The sequence below is a fragment of the Colletotrichum scovillei genome (assembly GCF_011075155.1).
Source record: "Colletotrichum scovillei strain TJNH1 chromosome Unknown Contig00008, whole genome shotgun sequence".
Lineage (NCBI taxonomy): Eukaryota > Fungi > Ascomycota > Sordariomycetes > Glomerellales > Glomerellaceae > Colletotrichum > Colletotrichum scovillei.
The window spans coordinates 1,810,332-1,831,664 of NW_023336266.1; the positions used below are offsets into that span (position 1 = coordinate 1,810,332).

The following is a 21,333-nucleotide window of genomic DNA, read 5'->3' on the forward strand; positions in this document are numbered from 1 at the left end:
TGGTGACCTTGAAAGCCATTAGACCTTGTCGATAACCTAGCAGCAACGATTCCCTCACGAAGTAAGTATGCCAGTAGGCAAGACGATATGGGTGCGATGATGAGGCTGATGATCTGCTCGGGGCGGATCTCGTGTTTCGGGCTACTCGACGTCTCGCTGGCTGTTGATTCGATGTCGTCCATCTCGAAGGGGGGATTCGCCAAAGGAGTGTCACGGTGGAGGAGGACCTCTGACCTCGTATCGATGCCAGTTCCCTTCAAAATCAACGCTGGATGACATGTGCTGAATGATGAGATCCTGAGACCAATGGGTCCTGGAATGTACCAGCTGGTGTGCCTTGGTATAAGTAGATTTCAGATCTACGAAGGTAAGATGCGGCCGAGTACGCATGTAGGGAGGCTTAAGGTTTGAGGCGTTGCCGCTGGGCTACTGTGCAAAAGGGTCGGACTGCCAGTCGTGGATTAGGTTCTGAAGGAAGCCTTACGACGGTGTTATGACTCGCTTTTGGATTTGGGCCACTTCAGTCGAATATCCAGTCTGGCCTGTTGATGGTGTCTTTCAGATGAGCTTACCGCTTTGCTGGCACCGTCATCCTCGTAACTTTTTCCAGGCAAGTGACTATCAGACTGGGCGTGCTTGACATCAAGACTAGAGCTTGCGGCTGCCAAAGTCAAGAAATTCCGGTATGAGCTTCCTACAGTGCTACCATAGCGCAAGTCCGGCGCGCATGGCGTCCGGCATTTACCTTAACCGCGACTGATTAGCATTCCCAACGGTCGAGAACCACAGTGTTTCCTCATATCCGGACATCGCTGGTGGCCGACGCTTGAATTATTCGCCGCAGCCAGCAACTGCAGCATACTTGAGACGATTGTCACCCCAAGGGGCTACAAACTTCGCAGGGTGCCAAGGTAGCACGCTGCACAAGGACCGACTGAAGCCTTTGAGGAAACTAGTAATATCGAACGTCTACTATTGTTTCGTCTTGTACCCTCGCCAGAAAGATTCTCGCGAGGGATTCAGCGATGCCTGCCGGGCAGAATGCGTGGCACCCCCATCCCACACTTGTATGGTTTCCATCTCCCCTAGCAGCCCGTTTCTGTACACCGGGGGAAACTTTAAGCCCCAAACGGGATCATTCGAAGAGACGGTAACGGGCCTAAGCTCTGCAGTGGAGAGGTTGCGAGCCAATCGAGTGTTTGGACTGCTCGTGAGGAGTGAGTGTCATAGCTCCTGCTAGCGGCGATTGATACATCAACCCGATGTGGTTCTGGATCTAAATCCATGGTAATATGCGGTCCGGACGTAAGTTTCTCGGTCCCCCATCTTTGGAGGCGTCAACATCCCACATAAGCCTTGGAATAATCGTATTCCAGTCCCTTGATGTGTGACGGTAGTATCTCGTGGGAGATGCCAGGAACGCCCTTGATTCCCCTGCGTGGTGACATGCACTACGCTAACTGTAAGCTCCGGCTGCTCTGCTCAGAATTACCTACCAAACAGTTTAGCCTTCACTTGCAGTCTAAGGAGTAGTCCCTTGCGACAAACTGGAGCCCTTGTTCATCGTCAAAGACACAACAGTCTGAAATCGCGTATTTGGTTATTTGTATTCAAATACTTTATTTGGTAACACAAGTGCGTAAGTAGGCGTCAAATCATCGGCATGTTAGCCGGCACTGTGCCGCCGGGGTTCTGGCCGCATGGCTTTTTGTGGCTGATTTGGCTTCAACGGTTCTGCTGACCGGGCAGACAATGTCGTGATGCACAAGGTGCTACTGGTCGTCCTGCCCGTTGTTATGCGTCATTGACACGTTTCGAGGTGCAGGCGGAGATGTAGCACACTTTACAAGAATGGCAGGTTTCCTCGCGAGGGCTCCCTCACCCATATGCATCAAACCACTCGACACGGAAGGGATATGACTTCTTGAACGTGAAAAATTTGCTGCCAAGAAAGACGGGGAACCGCTGCATGTTTTCGTTTTTCATCGAGTGTTGACATCCCAGAAATTTAATACGCCACAAGCAGAGTCTCAGTACAGAGCTCAAGACGGAGCTTTCCATAATGGAAACGCCAACAAGACTGGGCGACGCAATGAAACGGTCTAGGAACCGGCACACGGCCTCTGGAGCGTGGTCCAGCAACGCATCAAGCTGTAGAGCATTTTCTTCAGGTGACAGCTGCACCAAACTCGGCCTCGGCCAGAGTCCTGGGTTCTCCCGACTTTCTCGAACTCTAGTTCGGATTCTCCCGACGGGTCGGAGTCACTTACCCTTCCCGTGGGAGGGGCACTGGGGGATCGGAGGAGAGGGGAGCGCAGGGGAGGACACAAAGAACTGCTGTCTTGGCGTCCGGGGCACCCCCACATCGGCACCCAACCTTGGTGAGTCGGGCTCCTGGGCAGTTGATTCGGTTTCGCACCTGGTACTGAGCGCCGCATGCACTAGGATTTGGTCTGTTTAGGCTCTTGCGGACCTTCCCTAGGGCTGAGGATCACTTCAAGCCGGCAGCAGGCCAGTCCGTGGTCAGGACTAGACTTTCCACAGACCCTTTGGACACTTTACTTACCCTTTTGAGAATACGTATGCGGTAGCTCATTGGTGGGAGCAAATTGCCGTAACGATTCTGTTTTGTATAGTAGTGATAGAGGTAGAGTCGACTTGGTGTCCGGAACGTGCTCTTTTCACTGATAACGTGTGGGCAAGCTTATTAGCGGGTTATTGTTAAGGTGTCAACGGACGACAGACTATCTCCGACTAGCCGCTGTGCGATGATGATCCAATTTATCTCTACCTTCACATACTCAAGTAAAAGTTTACATCAGTTATTTGACAAGAGAGACTTCGGTTCCTTGATCGTGACGATCCCCTCTCCCTCGTGACGAGGGCAGACTATCGACCATCCTCAATTCTATGCCTTACGCTCTCGCGAGAGTCTAGACTTCGGCTGACTCGCTTTGATGTGACAGCGAGACATACCTTGCACTCGAACGCGACTACTTTACCATTTTAGGATGTGCTAAATCCCGCTATCCCGGCAGGCTTCTGGGCCGATGCTCGAGCCGAGCCGGCGTTGTCGAGAAGCGCGGTGCAAACGCGAGATAGTATACGAAAAGGTCATCTGTTTTTGGCGACTAATGAGCTTTCTCCTTTCATGTCTCCCGCGTGGTATACGATGAAGTACGCCTGACACTTAACCACGTTCATTCTTCTGAAATAGGTAGATAAGTACTTATCGGCAAGTACGGCTTTTCTTTCCCTGCTGTGAACACATGGGGTTTTCTACCTTTCTTGATGACGTGTGGTTTAAGGGACTCGTAAGTACGGGATCTCGATATTGCGGTACTCGCAAATAGATACGCAGGGTCCGAAATAGTGATGGCAGGCCGTACGATTTTACACCGTGATGGTGGCACACGAAAGTGATTTATATTCTAGAACCCCTAGAACTCCATGCACAATACGTTCTCTAAACTACCTTGGAACTCACTATTACTGGTGAGCCTGGCCTCTTTCTCGCAGGTCGACCGGCCCTGTCCCCGATCTCAACAATAACGTTAGGTGGATACATATTGTTTGTAGTTTTAGCGGCACCTTTGTTTTGAAGAAACCATCTAGGCGCGTCGAAATTGTCACAGGACATGCGGCAAAGTGCGGTCGGCGCTTGGTGAGGTGCAGAAGCGTCACTGCCACAGACCGCAATCTACTACTTAGTGTGCGCTGGGGGCGTGTAAGTTTGTACGTCTAATGTGATGATGTCTGAGAGCTGTCAAAGTTTCACAGACGTGCAGTCGGGGCAATGAAAGTCGGCGTGTCGTCCAAGCGGCAGTGCCGTGAAATTAGGCCGACGGTCTGCTTGCCAGTAGTAGATGGCTGAAGAGAACGGGCTCAAAGTAGTTCACGACGCGCAAGGATGGAATCTTCGGCCTGAGAATGCATAATGCTCGAGTCATCCCGATCGACCATTCTATGAACTGATTAGTTCAACACACTTGCGACGTTCTATTGTGAATTCTCTACGTTTGGCCGGCCCAGAATCCGGTCATGACTTCCAAATCTGTAGTATGTATATCAACTCTAATTGCCAGTGAATAATAATATGGTTCCTGTGCAGAGAGCTCAACAGCAAAACCCGGCGGAACGCCATTCGTAATCAGGATTTCCAAGGCTCCGGCCAAGCCGATTAAACATCAAAATGCAGGCATTTACACCGAAGTTTCCTAATTTCGTTATACGTTCGCCAAGGACCACTGGCAAGCAGGAGTACTGGGACCATCGGTGAAGTTCGAACTTAATGGAGAGTTGGCTCCTTGCGTTAGTATCTCCGATGTTCGAAGTCATCAACTAGGTCACATGTACTCCTTTCGGGAACTTCTATGGCTTCAGTGACCCAGACTTTGCGAGCTTTGTGGCCTTGAGTTTCGAACCATTATGCCTTACTCATAATTGGAACGAAGAGATTGGTTCGCTCAACTAGCTAATCCTAGGTCTTATAATTGCATGTGAGATCAATTCTGAAAGTTCATCTACCAGTCCTGTCAGAATCCAAAGATGAGATTGCTGCATAACTTGGCATTAATTCGGGTCAGTATCTGTTTTCTCACCAATGCCCTGTTGAGTGATAACGGAGTATACACAGAACGATGCATAAACACTTGAGGCTTCAAGTCACAAAATAGAATGCCTACATTCTCAACATCGCATAATCATTTAGACCAGAGCTAGTGTATCCCGAACTATGCCTCTGAACAAACGTAAGGGCACAATTCTGGTTCAGGTAATAATACGGCTCGCATTCAAACATGCGATAGAAGGCACGAAAGACCACTCCTGCGTTACCTATGAGAAGCCCCGCGTCTCGGCAATACTACATAAGTTGAGAATAAGGCATATCGACTTATTTGAAAGCGGTTTCCGGGGCATGTTCGATCAATCGAACAAAATCTTTCTTGCAAACAGAATATCTTCAGAATCAAGCACTCTCATGCCTACCTAAGTCATTTCTGAACGACAAAAAAAGAAGCCTTCTGTTCAGTATCCGCTGCTATACTATGAAATATACCATTCACTAATAGAGGACCTGATGTCCTTGCAAGCTGTCACGATATCCCACTTCCCTGATGTACTTAGAACAACAAGTCTGAATTAATAGTATTTGAATAGAGATAGATTTTACTGCACAAGTATTACTTTCTGGATATGCTCAGATCAAGGGGAGTAAGTCCATGACTCGAAGCAACGGATGGACATCATGTAAACTGAACTCGCCGACATTCTTTATCATTCTGCTTGGCTCATATCGAAGCACAAAATCACTGCATGCTGGATATGTTGCAGATGACTACCTTGCGTGCATTTGTCATGTTCGTGTGTAGGTAGTCAAGGCATCAATGCGTTGGTCTATGCGACCTGAACACACCCATTTTCTCGTACGGGTGACAAATAGTTGCAGGATGCGCTTCCTGCCTTCCGGTGGGATCTGTACCTCACCTGCCTGGGCAGCCGAGATGTGGTTCCAAACTCGCCTCAGATTGCCGAGGGCTATGTCACGGGACAGGACGAGAGAAAGACATGGCCAATTTGGTGGGTTTGGACTAGCTATGCGATATATACCAGATAAACTTCGAGAATGGCGTGTATCAGATTCACCGTAAAGCCCTTGCCATGACCTATCGATACAACGTCTCATCGGCCCTAGGAGACGTATGAGCTACCTTAGCAATATCAGGCTACCCACGAGAAGACTATGAGTAAGCTGTTAAAAGCCTAATTTCGCTTCTCACTGGCTGTGAAGTGTAATTATAATGTGTACTATGTTTGTGGAAGCAGCATGGACTTCACAACAATCGATATATGGATATTACTTCTCTACAAATGACGTTTCTTGAGTCCCGACCCTTCCATTATTCGCAGATACTCACATTTACGGCAGCGAAGGTTTATACGCTAGGCATTGAGTGTTGGTACCGTTTCTATTTGACAAGTTTGTTCAACACCCAAAACTCAAGGTGCACGTGTACTCGCAAGATTCGAGTCTTCGGGGTGAAACCTAAAGCGATGGAACGATGCCTGGCAGAATTAGTTCCACCTCCTGTTGTGAAGCCCCAGGCCACTTAGTCGTCTAGTCACTCTAGTCAGTCTTGAAGCGGCTGTGCGCCATTGCGATCGTCAAGTATCACCCGCCACGAATCGGGCATTTTCAATTCAGATATTTGACTTCAGTCAAGCCACGTACGCCACGTACGTACATCTTCATCAACCGAGGCTGCCGATTGTTGAGCTAAAGCTCAGACCTGTACGTTGGACAGGACTGGAGAAACGCACAAGCTTGCAGGTGCCAGGTGGTAAGTGCTCAAATCGCTTGCGTGTTTTCGCTTCGTTCCGACTTCAAAGCAGTAAGATTCTCCGAGACGTCTATACGCGGCTCGAGTCGATTTTTTCATCCGATGAAATAGAATTTAGAGCCATGACGGGTATTCGCGATTTGCTACAGGAATTGCTCGCGGATGAAGAGCGGCCAGGCACTGCGCCGACAAATTCCAGAGCTAGCCTGCGAAGTCACGATCCCGCAGCCAATCTCTTGCGTTACCACCATCATCCCGTAATAACCGTAATAATTCTGCTGGAGCAAACCTCTGCATTTGCACTCTACGAATTACAGCCAAGCTTCGTAAATTCTGCCCTGCTGTTGGGGGAGATGTTTGAGGAAACCAATGCGATCCAGGTCAAGTGATCGGATATGTCCCCTGCAGTGCGGCTGGACGCTAGGAGTCTTGAAGCTAACGTAACTTGGCTTTAGCTTCATTGCGAGAGCCTAAGCTGTGACCCTTTGCCCTGCAAATTTCCTCTCCAGGGTGGCTTAGCTCAGGGTTCGAGGGTACCCAGTGTTCGAGGGTACCCAGTTCATAATGATCACGAATCCCAGGTCCTGGCTGGTCTCCTTCTTCATCACCGCGTGGCTACGATGCTGGAACTCTTACCTATCCCCCCTGTTCCAGAGTTTCGGGTCGACAGAGTCATGAACGATTACAGGGCGGATGTTATATGCAAACATGATCCGACCGGAAGCCCACGATGCTTGCCTTCTCCCAGGATAGGGCTGGGGTTGTGATTTCATTCGGCCGTACAGGGCTGTCTTCAGCTGGCAAACAGCAAGCCGCCACTCCACTTGCTCAACTCGCGGTGGCGGCAAGCCCGGCAATAATCCGTCGGACACGGAGTCGAGAACTGGCGATTTACGTACCCAAAACCCAATGAATTGTTACGTAGCAGTTTGTGTCATGTATAGCTTCTCTCTGGGGCTCATCACGAAAGATGTCAATGGGCAAGTTCTTTGTGTGATGTCGAATGATTTGATGTGTTCCTAGGGCAGCACGATGCTACAACGGTTCTCTTTTCTTTTTCTTTCGTGGTGAGATCGGTCGAATCTGACAGCTCGGAAGACAGCGAGATCATCGTTTCAGTGGCGCACGCCAACTGCCCTGCAAGGTGTTTGGTTGCATCATTCGAATGCCGAAGCCATCGTTGAGTATATCGGATTTGGTCCCTGGACACCACGTTGACGGCCTGCAAATCAGATATCGAACGCATCTCTTGCCTCATTAGTTCCAACGGTCATCGACCGAGATTATCGCCTTTCTCGCGACTAGTACACAAGAGAGAACATTTCGAAACAATCTAGACGATGGCTCGCTTGTGAGCCAAGAGCAGTTTGACGCCGCCATCGTGTTAGCGCCGTCGAGTCTCGTCAAAGGTCGCCGTCTTCAGCCTAGCGCCAGAATCCACAACGTGGGCGGTGGGAACTTGAGCTGAAGAATCGTTATGGAGCTTCTATGGCGACAATGGAGTTCGCGGGGACAGGGCGACAAGCAGCATCGCAAACAACGTATGAGACAAAAGATGCAATGAGCAACTCCACAAACGAGATTCTAGCTTACAATAATCGTGCCATTGCAGAAGCCTAACTTGTCTTCTCAACGCAGGGACACCCGAATGAAAGCTAGCATTTCGTGCAACCCATTTCGGTGATCATGCCGGTGGTTCCAAGAAGGATCCCACCCCTGATTATGTCGGAAAAGCACCAATCAACGGGCTTCATAGAATCCAGCTAAGGTTTGGTCTAGCGATTTAGCATGAGTTCGTCAAGTTCTAGCTCAGCCAGACCTCGTGGCAGCCCTTCGCTCCTCGCCCATTGCGCCCCTGTCTTACCTTTTTTTTCTGACAGGCTCGTTCTTAGTGAAATGAAGTAGTCAAAGAGTCGAGGCTACTGCGGCCACTTGATTGCAACAAGACACATATCTTTGCTGGATTCGTTGAACTTTCGATGGAAGCGCGTTGTCTTTTATCTAGAGTTATTGGTGACTACGGCTCTTGGTACGATGTCTTGGAAAGTTTAGAGCAATTGGCTGTCGATCGTAACATACCGCTAATTGTGAATCGCTCACAACTCTGCTTTCCCCAGATCCAGATGAACGGGCGCGCAAATCATCCCTTGCGCCCTCGCCTCAAAAAATCTCCAGGTTGCCAATCTACGTTGAGAGAGGGACCCAGCATCCCGGTCATACTTCCATTTAGGGGAGGTGGAACTCCGGCCAACACTTGAATTCCCATCTTCCTCGATCTGTTCGTTCGTACGGAAGTAGTCTTTACCGACATGATCCCCATCCCCTAGTCACTCGAATGCTGAATAACCGCCCCTCACAAGTTGGGTCAAGTTGATTCCATTCAAGCTAAGGATTATGCCAGGGACAGGGCCTCCATAACTGACCTTGGCTCCGCAGTCTGGTCTGGCCCATCTGTAGAGACCAAGGCCATTTATGATCTGGCTTGCAGCCACTTTTACAACGTCTTTTGCACGAAACCGTCGACCTCTGCGTCAGCCGGCATAATCACCAACAAAAAATTGCCATCGGAGAGGGCGTTGCGCCAAAAGCTTGGATGACAGCTCGGTAAAGACAAGTCGTCTAACGGCGACCCGAACCACCCACCCCGTTCTATCCCGAAACGCCACCTGGCTGCTCCGTCGCCGTTGACCGCACCGCCCGCCATGGAACTGGACCCGAACAGTCAAACATTGACGCCACTTCCCGAAGTTCTGCAACGGGGCCTAACTGCCGTTTCTTTCTTCGGCTTCCTTTCGTTCATCACAACAACGGCACTCTTCTTAGTCTTGACCTATCGGCTGATAACATGGTATCTTGCACCGGGCCCGGACCGGCCACAGCGCATGGCTGATGAGCCGAACGCGGATGCCGTTCTGGCCGAAGAGATGGGTCTTCCGGAGACAATGTACCCTGGCAACAAGAAGCACAAAGTCAAAAGGGACGCACCCAACCAGTTCCTGATGCTCATCTACAACCTGCTGCTGGCCGATATTCAGCAAGCTCTTGCTTTCTTGCTCAATGCGGCATGGCTCAACAAGGGTGGAATCATCGTAGAGAGCACGACATGCTGGGCGCAGGGCTGGTTCATCTCGACAGGCGATTTGGCTTCCAGCGCTTTTATCACCACGATTGCCATTCACACCTATTTGTCGGTTGTCAGGGATTACAAGCTCCCGACTTGGGCATTTTGGTGCATGATCGGCTCTGTTTGGTTCTTCATCTACGCCTTGGCCATAGCCGGCGTCATCATCACCAACAATGGAGCCGACAACGGTGGCCTCTACGTTCGTGCCGCTGCATGGGTAAGTTTTTGTCATTATGTCTACGTATCAGCTCGAGCTAACGTCATCATAGTGCTGGGTGAATGTCCGATATGAGGCGATGCGTCTTTATCTTCACTACCTGTGGATGTTTGTTTCCTTCTTTATCACTGCGAGCCTCTACATTCTCATCTTCAACCACATCCGACGCACCGATCCATCACTTCAACTGCCCTCTTCTTCCAACAACACAACCTCTTCTGCCTCCCAGAGCAATCGCGGTCGTAAGCTCAGTCACGCCCACACAATGTCCCAATCTGGGCCACCAAGGAGCTCCCATGGCGAAGCTGCATCGGCGTCTAATCCAAGCAACGCCGGACATCACCCTGCTTTCCTCATCTATCCCATAATCTACATCCTGTGTACGGCACCTTTGGCGTTAGGTCGTGTCATCACAATGGCTGGAAAGTCTGTTTCCTTAGAGTACTTCTGCCTCGCCGGTGCAATGATTGCATCCAATGGCTGGCTTGATGTTCTTCTATTCTCCACCACTCGTCATGTCATTATCTTCAATGCCTCCCCAGACTTCGAAGAGACAGGTATCGAGACTTTCGCCTTCATGCGAACACCGGCTAACCGGCGTTACGGCAACATGGTGTGGGTACAGGGTGCTGGAAGTGCACCTAACAACCTGTCTGCGGACGAGGGTACCGGCGGCTGGCTCTGGAAGCTTTTCCGCCGGGGACGTGGTGCGGGCGACATGAAGCGAGATCGACGTCGCAGTGGAGCACATCGAAGCATCAGCCAGGAGTCTCTAAGGAGAAGGGCCGGGCAGATGGAAGGCATCCAGATGGAAACAGTGACAACGGTCGTTGTAGAGATGGAAGGTCACGCGGGAGGGAAGAAGGCCAATGGAAGGCCGCTTTCGATTGATACAATTGAGAAAGAGAGGGCACAGAGCGTGGGCAGCATGTGAAAACACATGTTTGCCAGGCGCAAGAGCCAATTGGCAGCAGCCTGGTCGAAGGACCATTGACGGACATCGGCCAATCTACTGATCAGGCCTACAGAGACATCGGGCTCTACATTACGGTATCAGATCTTATATGTTTAATGGGGAGGCAACTTCCTAATGTGCTCTGTTAACGATAGCGGGTTGGGCTTTGGGCGGTCATCTGTATTAGTTATACCCATAATGTCATGTATAGACTTCATTCATCTAGCACTACTAAGTCATCTTATCCACTGTCTACCCATACAAAATCTTATCTCTCGAGGGCACTTTTCTTTTCGCACATATCTTCACTTACCTACGATATGCCCAGCGACCCTTTGAATTAGTGTCAACATTTTAAATGCCCGCAAGACATCGTCTACTCGCATCCGTACAGTGAACTATAACAATTGATCCTATCAAGCCAAGATATTGGACGTCTGATGGAGAGACGAATCACTCAGCCTTCATATATCTCGGCTGTTAGGCTTTATGGAATAGTTACGTTAGGGTTCGTTTGTGGCAAAGTCTAGAAGCCTCAGAATAATCTTGCAATCAGGATCGACTTCTTTGCCATTCCTCAACAGCCTTGTGTCAATTTGACGTGTCACATATATCTTGATGCGTTAGGAAGAGTATCATATTGAAGCTTTTGTTGTTCCATATGAAACCTTGAGCGAGATTCGTGGCTTCCAGACCACCGGGCAAGAGAACAAGTCAAATCGCTGATCAATTTTGACATACGACCCTGCAGTCATTCAGAACAATCGAGATGCCTGAAGCACCTTCCGAGGTCCTCTCTAGAGTGGTACATAAGGTGAGATGAGACATTATTCGACATGATGATGGCATTACAGCACAGGCACCGATTACAACATTAGCCTCTTTCGCGCAATTCAATCGCATCATGACACCGCAAGATACGATACCACACGCTTCAAAACCAGAGCCAATCGCTCATGGAGATCTCTACGTCTTGAATCCACCGACGCCACGGGGCGGGACTGCGAAACGTGACAATGCAGGAGCCTTGGAAATCAAGAATAAAGACGAGAAGTTCAAGTCTGTACTTGAGAACTTGGACTATTTCAACGGTGAAGGGATCAAAGACTTGCTCAAGACATCAGGCATCATCTCAAAAGGATTTGAATTGTTGCAGGATGTTGCCAGATCCCTCCCGACTCCAACATTTATCAGCACGCATGAGCTCGGCGAGGACATGAAAGACATCAATTCAACGCAGAAAGCTCTAGCATACTTTCTCCAGACCACTAGCGGAGTCAAAAACCGGGTTTACGACCACGTGGGCGCGGTCGGCTGTGATGTTGACGAAGATGAGCTTCAAAAAGCGCGGATCATCAACTTTAGGCTAGCGAAGAATCGTGGTCTAACCGAGGAAGACATCGAGTTCATGAAAACCTTGAAAGACTTGATGAACGGCACCACTTCGCTAGCCAATGTCGAATTGTTGGCTCTGAAGCACATTGCCGCTCGGGTTCTGCACGAGGTCGAGCTCGAATGCCAAGGCCTGCAAAGCCTCTTGCGACATCTTGCTACACACAGTGGAGCCGACCAGCCTTTCGGCGAAGACTCACTTCAAGTACTCAATTGGCTAGTAAGACTCCATAAAGCGAAAGAGCCGCCGCAGAGGAGCGACGGACAAAGGAAAGCTAACCCCCTCAAACGGGCGCGGGAATATACCGATCAAATCACGGAGGAAGACGCCATTCACCCTCAGGTCACACATGAATCGATCCCTGGGCTCCGTCAAGCATCGGAAGCATCATGTCGCTTGTTCGATAGAAGAGGCTGTGAACAGGCTGAAGCCGACATTCGCGGAGAGATTCGTGGGTTCTTGAAGCTAACAGGTACGCGTAGAAAGTTGTTGGATCCCACCACGCAAAAGCTAACCCGTTGTTTCTACTCCATCCTGGGAATTATCGCCGAGCCATTGATCAACCTGAAGACCATTTCCAAGTTCTTGCTAGAACATCGCCAAAAGTGTCTTCCGATGAGCATCAGCGTCGAGTTCCATCCCATCGCAGCCCCTTGTAGCCCAGAGGTCCCTACCACGCATGGACCCACGTTGAGACTGATGCACTGTGAAATGCAGATTCTTGACTACTACATACTGCAGAGACGACCCAAGAACGGGGGTCAAGCAATGAAGTCACGTATAGGTAAGTACATTGGGATCTCCAAGCTATGTTGTCCTCTTTGCAGCATCGTCATGCGGACTATTCCGGAACTGTTCACTGTTGAAGATAACCATCAGGTCTTTTCGCACCAGTGGATGCTACCTGACTTCATGTGTTTAGACTCGTTCAAGCAGCACCTGGGAGGTTTTACCGATGTCCTTGAGGCTTGGGAGCAGCTGTCAGAGGCGGAGCTCAAGCGTCCGGGGGTTGAGGGAGGGGCTGGACCCTCGAAGCGTGGGAAGTCCCTTGCACGATAGATACCACTGAGGTACTGAAGTTTGTGTTTCACACCGAGAATAATATTTACTATTCTACATTCAATTTTGCAAGTAAGGTGTGGGGGTTTTGCGAAATGCAAGAGAAGTGCTTTGTAGAAGAGCCTCGCAAACGCGGCAAGGAGTTCTTGGAAAATGGCCTTGTAGAACATGGACGGTGCGTATGGAACTGCCATACCTAAAGCACCCTGGCTAGACAAGGAATCAGGCCCATGGAGAAGAATACAATTAGCTCGGTACGCTTTCAGAAGGCTCGGCAGGTTTGCTGTATGGCGGTAGCAGTGACTTCGGCAATTGACTTACAAGCCCACAAACATCTCTTCCGTCCCTAAAGTGCTCAAAGAGCGTTCCTTATATAGAGCCTACTTCCTAGGTTTGCGAGAAGACTCGGAGGCGTTCTTCCGAAAACTTGCATTCGACATGAATTCTTCTGTTTCGACCCTCCACTAAAGCCCACAATCATGCTAGCTCACTTGATTCTTCAGTTGCTCATATTCTATGCCTCCGCAAGCCATGCTGCTGTCATGCACGAATTCAACACCTCAGATGCCTGGACCAGCTCAACAACATCTTCCTCAATCGAACACCCATCAACTGTCAAGTATCCCACAAAATCGCTTCTGAGCCTCTTACCGCCAACAGTCACACCCTTCCTCTCACCAGAGAACTCGAGCATTCTTCAGCCACAAACCCAAGTGCCGGGCTCGAGAAGCTCGACTTCCATGCCGGTTCAGCCTCGAGGAGATGAGACACCCCTCAAGCTCTTCCCCATTGAATGCAACAATCCTTCTTACAAAGAGTACGAGCGCCACCGAGATGTGCACCATGACGGCGTGGATAAGGGCGTGGAACGATTCTGCGACTCGGATCTTGCACGCGATAACATCACTATCGTAGACGATGTACAAGATCACCCCCTTCACGCCTGGCGATGGCGCTACAAGGATAGATATGGGGTTTACTTGGACTTCAAGGTCAACTGGAAGGTGGGATGCCGCACCTCCCAAAATTTCCAAGATATTCAGCGGCCACTCGGTCCCGATGGACCGTCTTGTGATGATATCATGTCAGCTAACTGGAAGAATTGTAAGCCGTTCCCTTCAGGCCTCCGCCACAATTCGTTCCCTGGGAAACTCACTGATGCTTTGATCCGCAGGTATCAATGGGGGGATTGGCGGGGTGACGCAGGTTAGATGCCTCGTATTTACTCTGAATGCCGGACGAAAAGATCGATATTATTAAGAGTATGAGGGTGTCGGATTGGAAGTCTAATTCGACCTCGTAGCAGCGCAGGGGCCACTTATCGACCATATAGTTAATTATCGCGGCCTACCTAACCTGCGGTTAGAACCTCCTTTTTATACATACGTAGCAGAATTATATAATTAATTAACCTATTACTACGTTAACTTACGGTTCGAACTAATTAATTAATATCTTTATAATAAGGATATTAATACTAATTAGTAGTTAATTCTTATTATTATAGATTAGTAAGGTATTTTATATATAAATAAAATAACCTTTTTAAATAAAACGTAATAAGAGAATTATACTATTTAGCTTTATAAAAATAAGTAATAAAAGTAAATCTTTATAATAGAACGAAATAGAGGATCAGTACTTAATTACTTACGGAAGGTTAATATTTATTATATTAAAATAACCCCCTAATTAATAAAAGTACTAAGGTAATTAAGCTATTATTATCGACCTTATATATTTTTATTACTTAATTTTATTATAGCTAGCCCGTAATTAAAAAAGTAACCCTTATAATAAAAAATTACTTACGTAATAATTACTTATTTAATTAACCTATATAATAAATAAGCCCTATTATATAATATAAAAGGGTATTATATAAATAATAAAAAAAGATCCTTAAAATATAGAGAATAGTTAGATTTTACTTTTTATTTTTATTAATATTTAGTTTTATATAAAAGTTATAAAGTAGGGGTTTATTATTATAAAGATTTTATAAATACGACCTTGAGGTCTATAATTTAAATAATTATTTTATAACCCCTTAATTATTCCTAGACCTAGAGTATTATTATAAAATACTATATAAAAGATATTATAAAAAAAAAAAGAGGATTTAGAAATTATAATAATTATAGAGCTTAGTAATTATAAAACTTCGAGGTAAATTAATTAACTTTTAATACTAACGTTTTAAATATTTTTTAATTTTTAACAAAGTTAAAAAAGGCTACGATAATTACTAAAAAAAAAAAGAATTTTTAGAGGTTTTAAAAGCTTTTTTATATTATTATTTTATTAAATAAAATTATTAATTTTAAGAAAGTAAAAGTAAAATATTAATTAGTAGTAATTTGTTTAATATATATATACGCTTTTTAAATTTTAATTTAAAAGAAATACTATATAATTAAAACGTTATTAAGCTACTTATAAATCTATTTTTAATACTAATTAATTAAGGGAATAAAAAAGGCTATAAAAAAATAGTAGATAGTTATATTAACTAAGAGCTAATATTAATAAAGTAAAATATAAGTAAAAAGAAGGGAAGTTCCTAAACCTTAATAAATTTAATAAGTAATAATAATACGTTAATACTATAGCTAATAAGTAATTTTAAAATAACCTTATTAAAATTAAATATACTAGTTTTAATAAATAAGAGTACGAGCTAAGGTATAATAAGGTAAGTTAGTATATAGTTTAAAAGAAAAATCCTTATTTTAAATAATTAGATTATAATTAACCTAGAATACTAAGGGATATAGGTATATAAAAGATTAATAACCCTAGTAACAAGTAAATTAATATAATATTAATATATATTATAAAAATCTATATTTAGAAGGGACTCAAAAATAACCCTTATTCTATAAAATCGCTAATAACCTAAGTAATTAAAAAATAAATAGTTTATTAATATTAATCCGAACGTTATAAAAAAGTTAATAAATTTTTTATTACCGAGGTGTTTTATTAGTATAAGGGTAAAATAAAGAGTTTATAAAACGCTTATTATAATAATTATTATTAACAAATTTATATTATAAGATTAGTAAAGTAATATTAAAATATAATAAGTTTAGTAAAAGGTAAACTAACTAGACTTTTTATTAAAATTATTAATAATAATATATTAATACTAGCTATAGCACGGGCTAGGGGATTACTTTTAATAAGTAACTAATAACGATTTTATTAATTTTTATAACTAGCTTAGTAACGTTATTAATACGTAGCTTTACTAACTAACTAGTAAAGTATAAAATTAACTACGTAAAATTAATATAATTATTTTAATTAGTAAGAGATTTATAAAGAAAGTAATTTAATAATAATAAGCATATAGTAATTTATAAACTTTATAAAAATATTTTTAAAAAAAAATATTAGGAGGAAATATAAAATTTTATAAAAACCCTTACGATATTTTTAATTATTATAAAAGTTAGTATTAGAGAGTAGTAGTACTACTTAGTAATTAATATCGTACTAATTAATAAGGTTATAAAATATTATTATAAAGTAATACGTATATATAATTAAATTAACTTTTAATATTAATATAATCTAAAGCTGCTTCGAGACTTATAATAAAAATCTAAAGCTCTTATCTAAGCTAAGGATATTTTTATTTAGATTTATAATTAGAACGATAAAAAAAGTCGAGGCTTAAAATCCTTAAAGAGTTTATTAATTATATTAATAAGTTAGTAAAAACGTAACTAAATAAGGGATTAATAAACGGAAAATTAAATATTTTTATATTATAATATAAAGAGTTTTAAAAATAAAAATAACTCTATACTAACTACTTAATAATTATAAAACGCTCTATTTAAAGCTAAGATTTAGTTTTAATATTAAGGCTAAATACTTTATTAAGTATACTTCTAATTTTATAACGGCTTTTATTAATAGTATTAGGTTAATTATACGTACTAAGGTAAGGGATAAGAGGCTAAGTATAGTAGTTATTAAGTTAGAGGGTAAACTCTTTAATTAGTTACTAGTTTAATTTAAAATAGGAATAATAAAAGGAGATATTTTATATATAAAAGGATAGCTATTAGTTAAGTAATTATACTAAGAAAAAGTATATTAAATTATATAAATAATATAAAAGGTAAGGGAACGTAAAGTAAGATAAGTAGTAACTAATTTTATTATTTTTTTATTATTTACGAGGGGTAATAAATAAAGGGGGCGGATAGTATTACTAAAATAGGCTATTCTAAAAAGCGTTAAAAAAGTAATAAGGATTTAACTTTATATATAGAGGGAATCGATAATAACGAATTTAATAATTTTAATTATTCTTTTTTTATTTTGTTAGTTATTAAAAAATATATTATACTAAACGAACGAGAGGTAGTACGGGCTCTTAATAAATAGGCTTTTTTATATAGTTATAATAAGAAAATCCCTCGGAGGATAGGTCCGCTAAATACTATAATACTTAGTTTAAAAAATATTATACTTAGTACTTAAAAAGTTATTAATAAGGATCTTATTAAAGAAGGGGGGATAATAAAGGGGCTAGGAGCTCTTTTTTTATATTTTTAAAAGATTAATTAGTAGTACTACCTAAGTATTTTATATTAATAAGTAGTATAGTTTAGAAATTTTTATAGGATTATCCTAAATATAAGAATATTATAATAATTAATTAGAAATAAGGGTAATTCTAAGTGCTCTAAAAATATCCCTAGTTATATTAAATATATTAATAATAAATATTATAAAGATTAGCTTTAGCTTAAGTAAAAAATATATACCTTAAGTATAGTAAAAGTTATTATACGCTTTAGTATAATAGTTTTTATATCCTCCTTATTAATATACTATTCTTATTATACTTAAAAATATAAATAAGTTAAAGATTATATTTAATAATATAAGGAATTAATTATTTAATAACTAGTTTTTAAGCTCGTTAAATAATAATAAGGATATATATTTATAAAGCTCGAATTAAATATTAAATTTATTAATTATTTTATAAAGGGCGAGCTTAAGTAATTATATAAACGTTTTAACTACTTATTAATTACGAAGCTATATAACTTTTAAATATTTAGGGAACGAAGTAAAAATAGGGCTTTAAAATAGTTAATAAGAGTATATTACTAATACTAAATAAACGTATAGAGCTTATACAGATTTAAATTTAAATTATATAATAACTTTAACTTTAATTAAGAGATCGTTATTAATATTTTCTATTTTAATAATTACTTAATATTATATATTATTAATAAGGTTACGATATTTTAAAGAGATAATTCTTAAAGAATATATAAATTAAAATTATTTAGTTAATATTAAAGAGGGTATAAATTAATATATACTAAGGATTACTAAATAAAATTAAAACTAATATTAATATTAGTTTTAAATTAGTAAGTTTAAAAATAATATTACTATTTATAGTATATAATTAAAAATCGTACTTATTAAAGCGTATTATAGTATTAATAAGGTAAAAAGGCTTATTAATAACTAAAAAGAGCGTTTAAAATTATTTATAATAAGAGCCCGATACTATAGATAAGAAGTATTTTTAAATAGTACTTAAGTATTATAACGATATTATAGGCCTAAAAGGGCTAATTCTAATACTTTTGTATTTAGAGTATACTTAAGGATAATAATAGCTTTACTATTATTATTAAACATAGCTTAACGAGCTTAGGTAATTAAGAAGGTAATAAAAATACTTTGCGAGGTAAATATAAAATAATAAATTAATAAGGTTATTATTATACGTAATAAGCTAAATATAAGCCCTAATTTTAATATATTATTAAATTCGGATATTAAGGTTTAGAGGAAATTATTAAATAGTAAGTAAGCTTATATAAACTAATTTTTATTAACGAACGGTTATATATTATTATTAAGGATTAAGATTAACTATTTAAAATAATAATTATAATAATACGGCCGTATTATACTAATCTTAGTAAGAGATTTTAATATTATAAAAGAAAAAACTAGGAAAATCTTCTTAGTAACTTAATAATTAAAAGAAATTATCTTCGATAAGATTATTATTATAAAATAAATAAATAACAAGGAAGAAGAAGTAATATTTTTATTAATAAGAAGATAATTAAGAAGACCGCAGAAAAGGGTATTACTATAATAATTTATTATTAATAAAGAAATAAATATTATATTTTATATAGTTAAAAAAGGTTAATTTTATACTCGTAATATAATTATAAAAGGATAGTATAATTATAATACTAAGAAAATTATATAAGGGATTAGATTTTATTAAAATAAATATATTATAGGATCGAGGGTTTATTAATTTATTTTTATAATCTAATTAAATACGTAAATATCTATATTTTTAAATTATATATAGTATAAAAATAAAAAGGAAGGGTACTCCTAGTTATATAAAAATCGAAATATATTATTTAGGGGTACGGTAATATTAAAAAGTAATATTATTTATCTAATTACTTATAGTTTAATAATATAATTAGTACTTTATAATAATATTAATAATATTATTAAAATAAAAAGATATTAAATATAGAGTTATAATATTACGTAAGTATATATATAATTAGTTACTAGGCTTATAAAGAAAATCCTTACTTACTAAAAGAGAGATAATTAATAAGTATTTAAAAATATAATTATTAAAATATTTAAATTATTATATAGTTTTATAAAATTAAGAACTTATTAATAAGTAATATATTACGACTTCTATATTAACTAATTATTAATAATTATATTAATATATAATTTTTATTGTTTAATTTTTATATATATAAACGACCTATTTAATATTATTAAAATATAAATAAATAATACCTAGGTTTATTAAATACTAAGTTTATAAAAAGAAGATAAGGAGCTTTAAAAGTAATATTTATAATTAAACTAAAAAAATTTTTATAATAAAATTCTTATTAGTATTTAATAAAAGGATCCTTATAATTAAAAGGGATAATATAGTTTTTAATAAAAGGGGTAGGGTAAAAAATTAACTTCGTTAACTTAACCTCCTTAACTATAAAAAAATATAGGGCTAAGCTCGTATAAAGAGCTTATATTATAAGTATTTATTAACCTGAGGCTATTTTTAATTATACTAAAGCTACGTAAACTATAAAGCTTACGGAATATAATTTTAATACTCTTAATTAATAGTTTTAATAATAGTAAAATAATTATAACTATAGTTTCGTTTATTAGCTTATTAATTTAGTTATTATAAAGCTTTACGTATTTATTAATAAATTATTTATAAATAATAACGACTTAACTTTATAATTAAGATATATTATTATTCTTACTAATAAAACCCTTAGTAAAAATAATTTTATAATCTAAAATAATATAATTTATTACTTATTAATAAAAATAAACGAGTTATTAAAAGCGTACTATATTAAAAATTTATAGGATAGTAAATAATATAAATATCGCTTATATAATTTTTATTATATTTAAAAAATTATAAATTAATTTAGTTTTTATAATCTTTATAATCGTTTATATTAATTTGTATTTATTATACAGTACTTTATTAAGTTAGGTATTATAAAAAAAAAGGTTTATAATTAATATTATAACCTTTAAGTAGTTATATAAATAATAAGAGATCCTCAAGATTTATTAAATTAATAAGGATAATAACTTAGCTAATATTTTTATAAAAGCTATACTTAATAAGGGGTTAGAATAATTCGTTAGTAAAAAAATAATTATATAAATAAAAAATAAGTTATATAAAAGAGTAGTAAAAAAAGAAAAAAGTAGATCTAACGGGCTAATTAAAAATTAAATTATACTTTTAATTACCGTTATTAAATAATAAAAAAAAGAGAAAGTTAGTATTAAATTAGAAATTTAATTTAATTTCGTAATAACGTAGGGGCTACTTATTAATTATATAATTAATTATTGCGGCTTACTTAACCAGCGGTTAGAACCTCCTTTTTATATGTACGTAGTAGAATTATATAGTTAATTAACCTATTACTACGTTAACCCACGGTTCGAACTAATCGACCAATATCCCTGTGATAGGGATACTAATAGAGGGCTTTATTAATGAAGGGTCACTCAGCCTCGTGTTAGGACGCGTTGAAAGCGCATCGTTTCATTCTCTGTAGTCAGCCATACTTTGCGCGCTTCTATTTATCGGGGTTCTTTAAATTCAGACGTATATTACTTTATGCAGCCCGAGCAATCATGTCTTAGTAA

The 21,333-nt window shown here is 39.8% G+C and overlaps 1 protein-coding gene across 1 annotated transcript; it reads left to right on the forward strand.

Annotated features, from left to right (window-relative positions):
- The first annotated feature begins 8,635 nt into the window (after positions 1 to 8,635).
- HER10_EVM0012874 (uncharacterized protein) lies at positions 8,636 to 10,733 on the forward strand. Its single transcript, XM_035482254.1, has 2 exons — positions 8,636 to 9,682; positions 9,735 to 10,733. The coding sequence occupies exons 1-2, from the start codon at positions 9,044 to 9,046 to the stop codon at positions 10,614 to 10,616; spliced, it is 1,521 nt and encodes a 506-aa protein (XP_035331083.1). The 5' UTR covers positions 8,636 to 9,043; the 3' UTR covers positions 10,617 to 10,733.
- Positions 10,734 to 21,333: the final 10,600 nt, after the last annotated feature.

Coding starts and splice junctions, on each gene's coding strand:
- HER10_EVM0012874 (XM_035482254.1), top strand. CDS start 9,044: ATGGAACTGGACCCGAACAGTCAAACATTGACGCCACTTCCCGAAGTT. Junction 9,683..9,734: donor ACGTTCGTGCCGCTGCATGG/GTAAGTTTTTGT, acceptor ACGTCATCATAG/TGCTGGGTGAATGTCCGATA.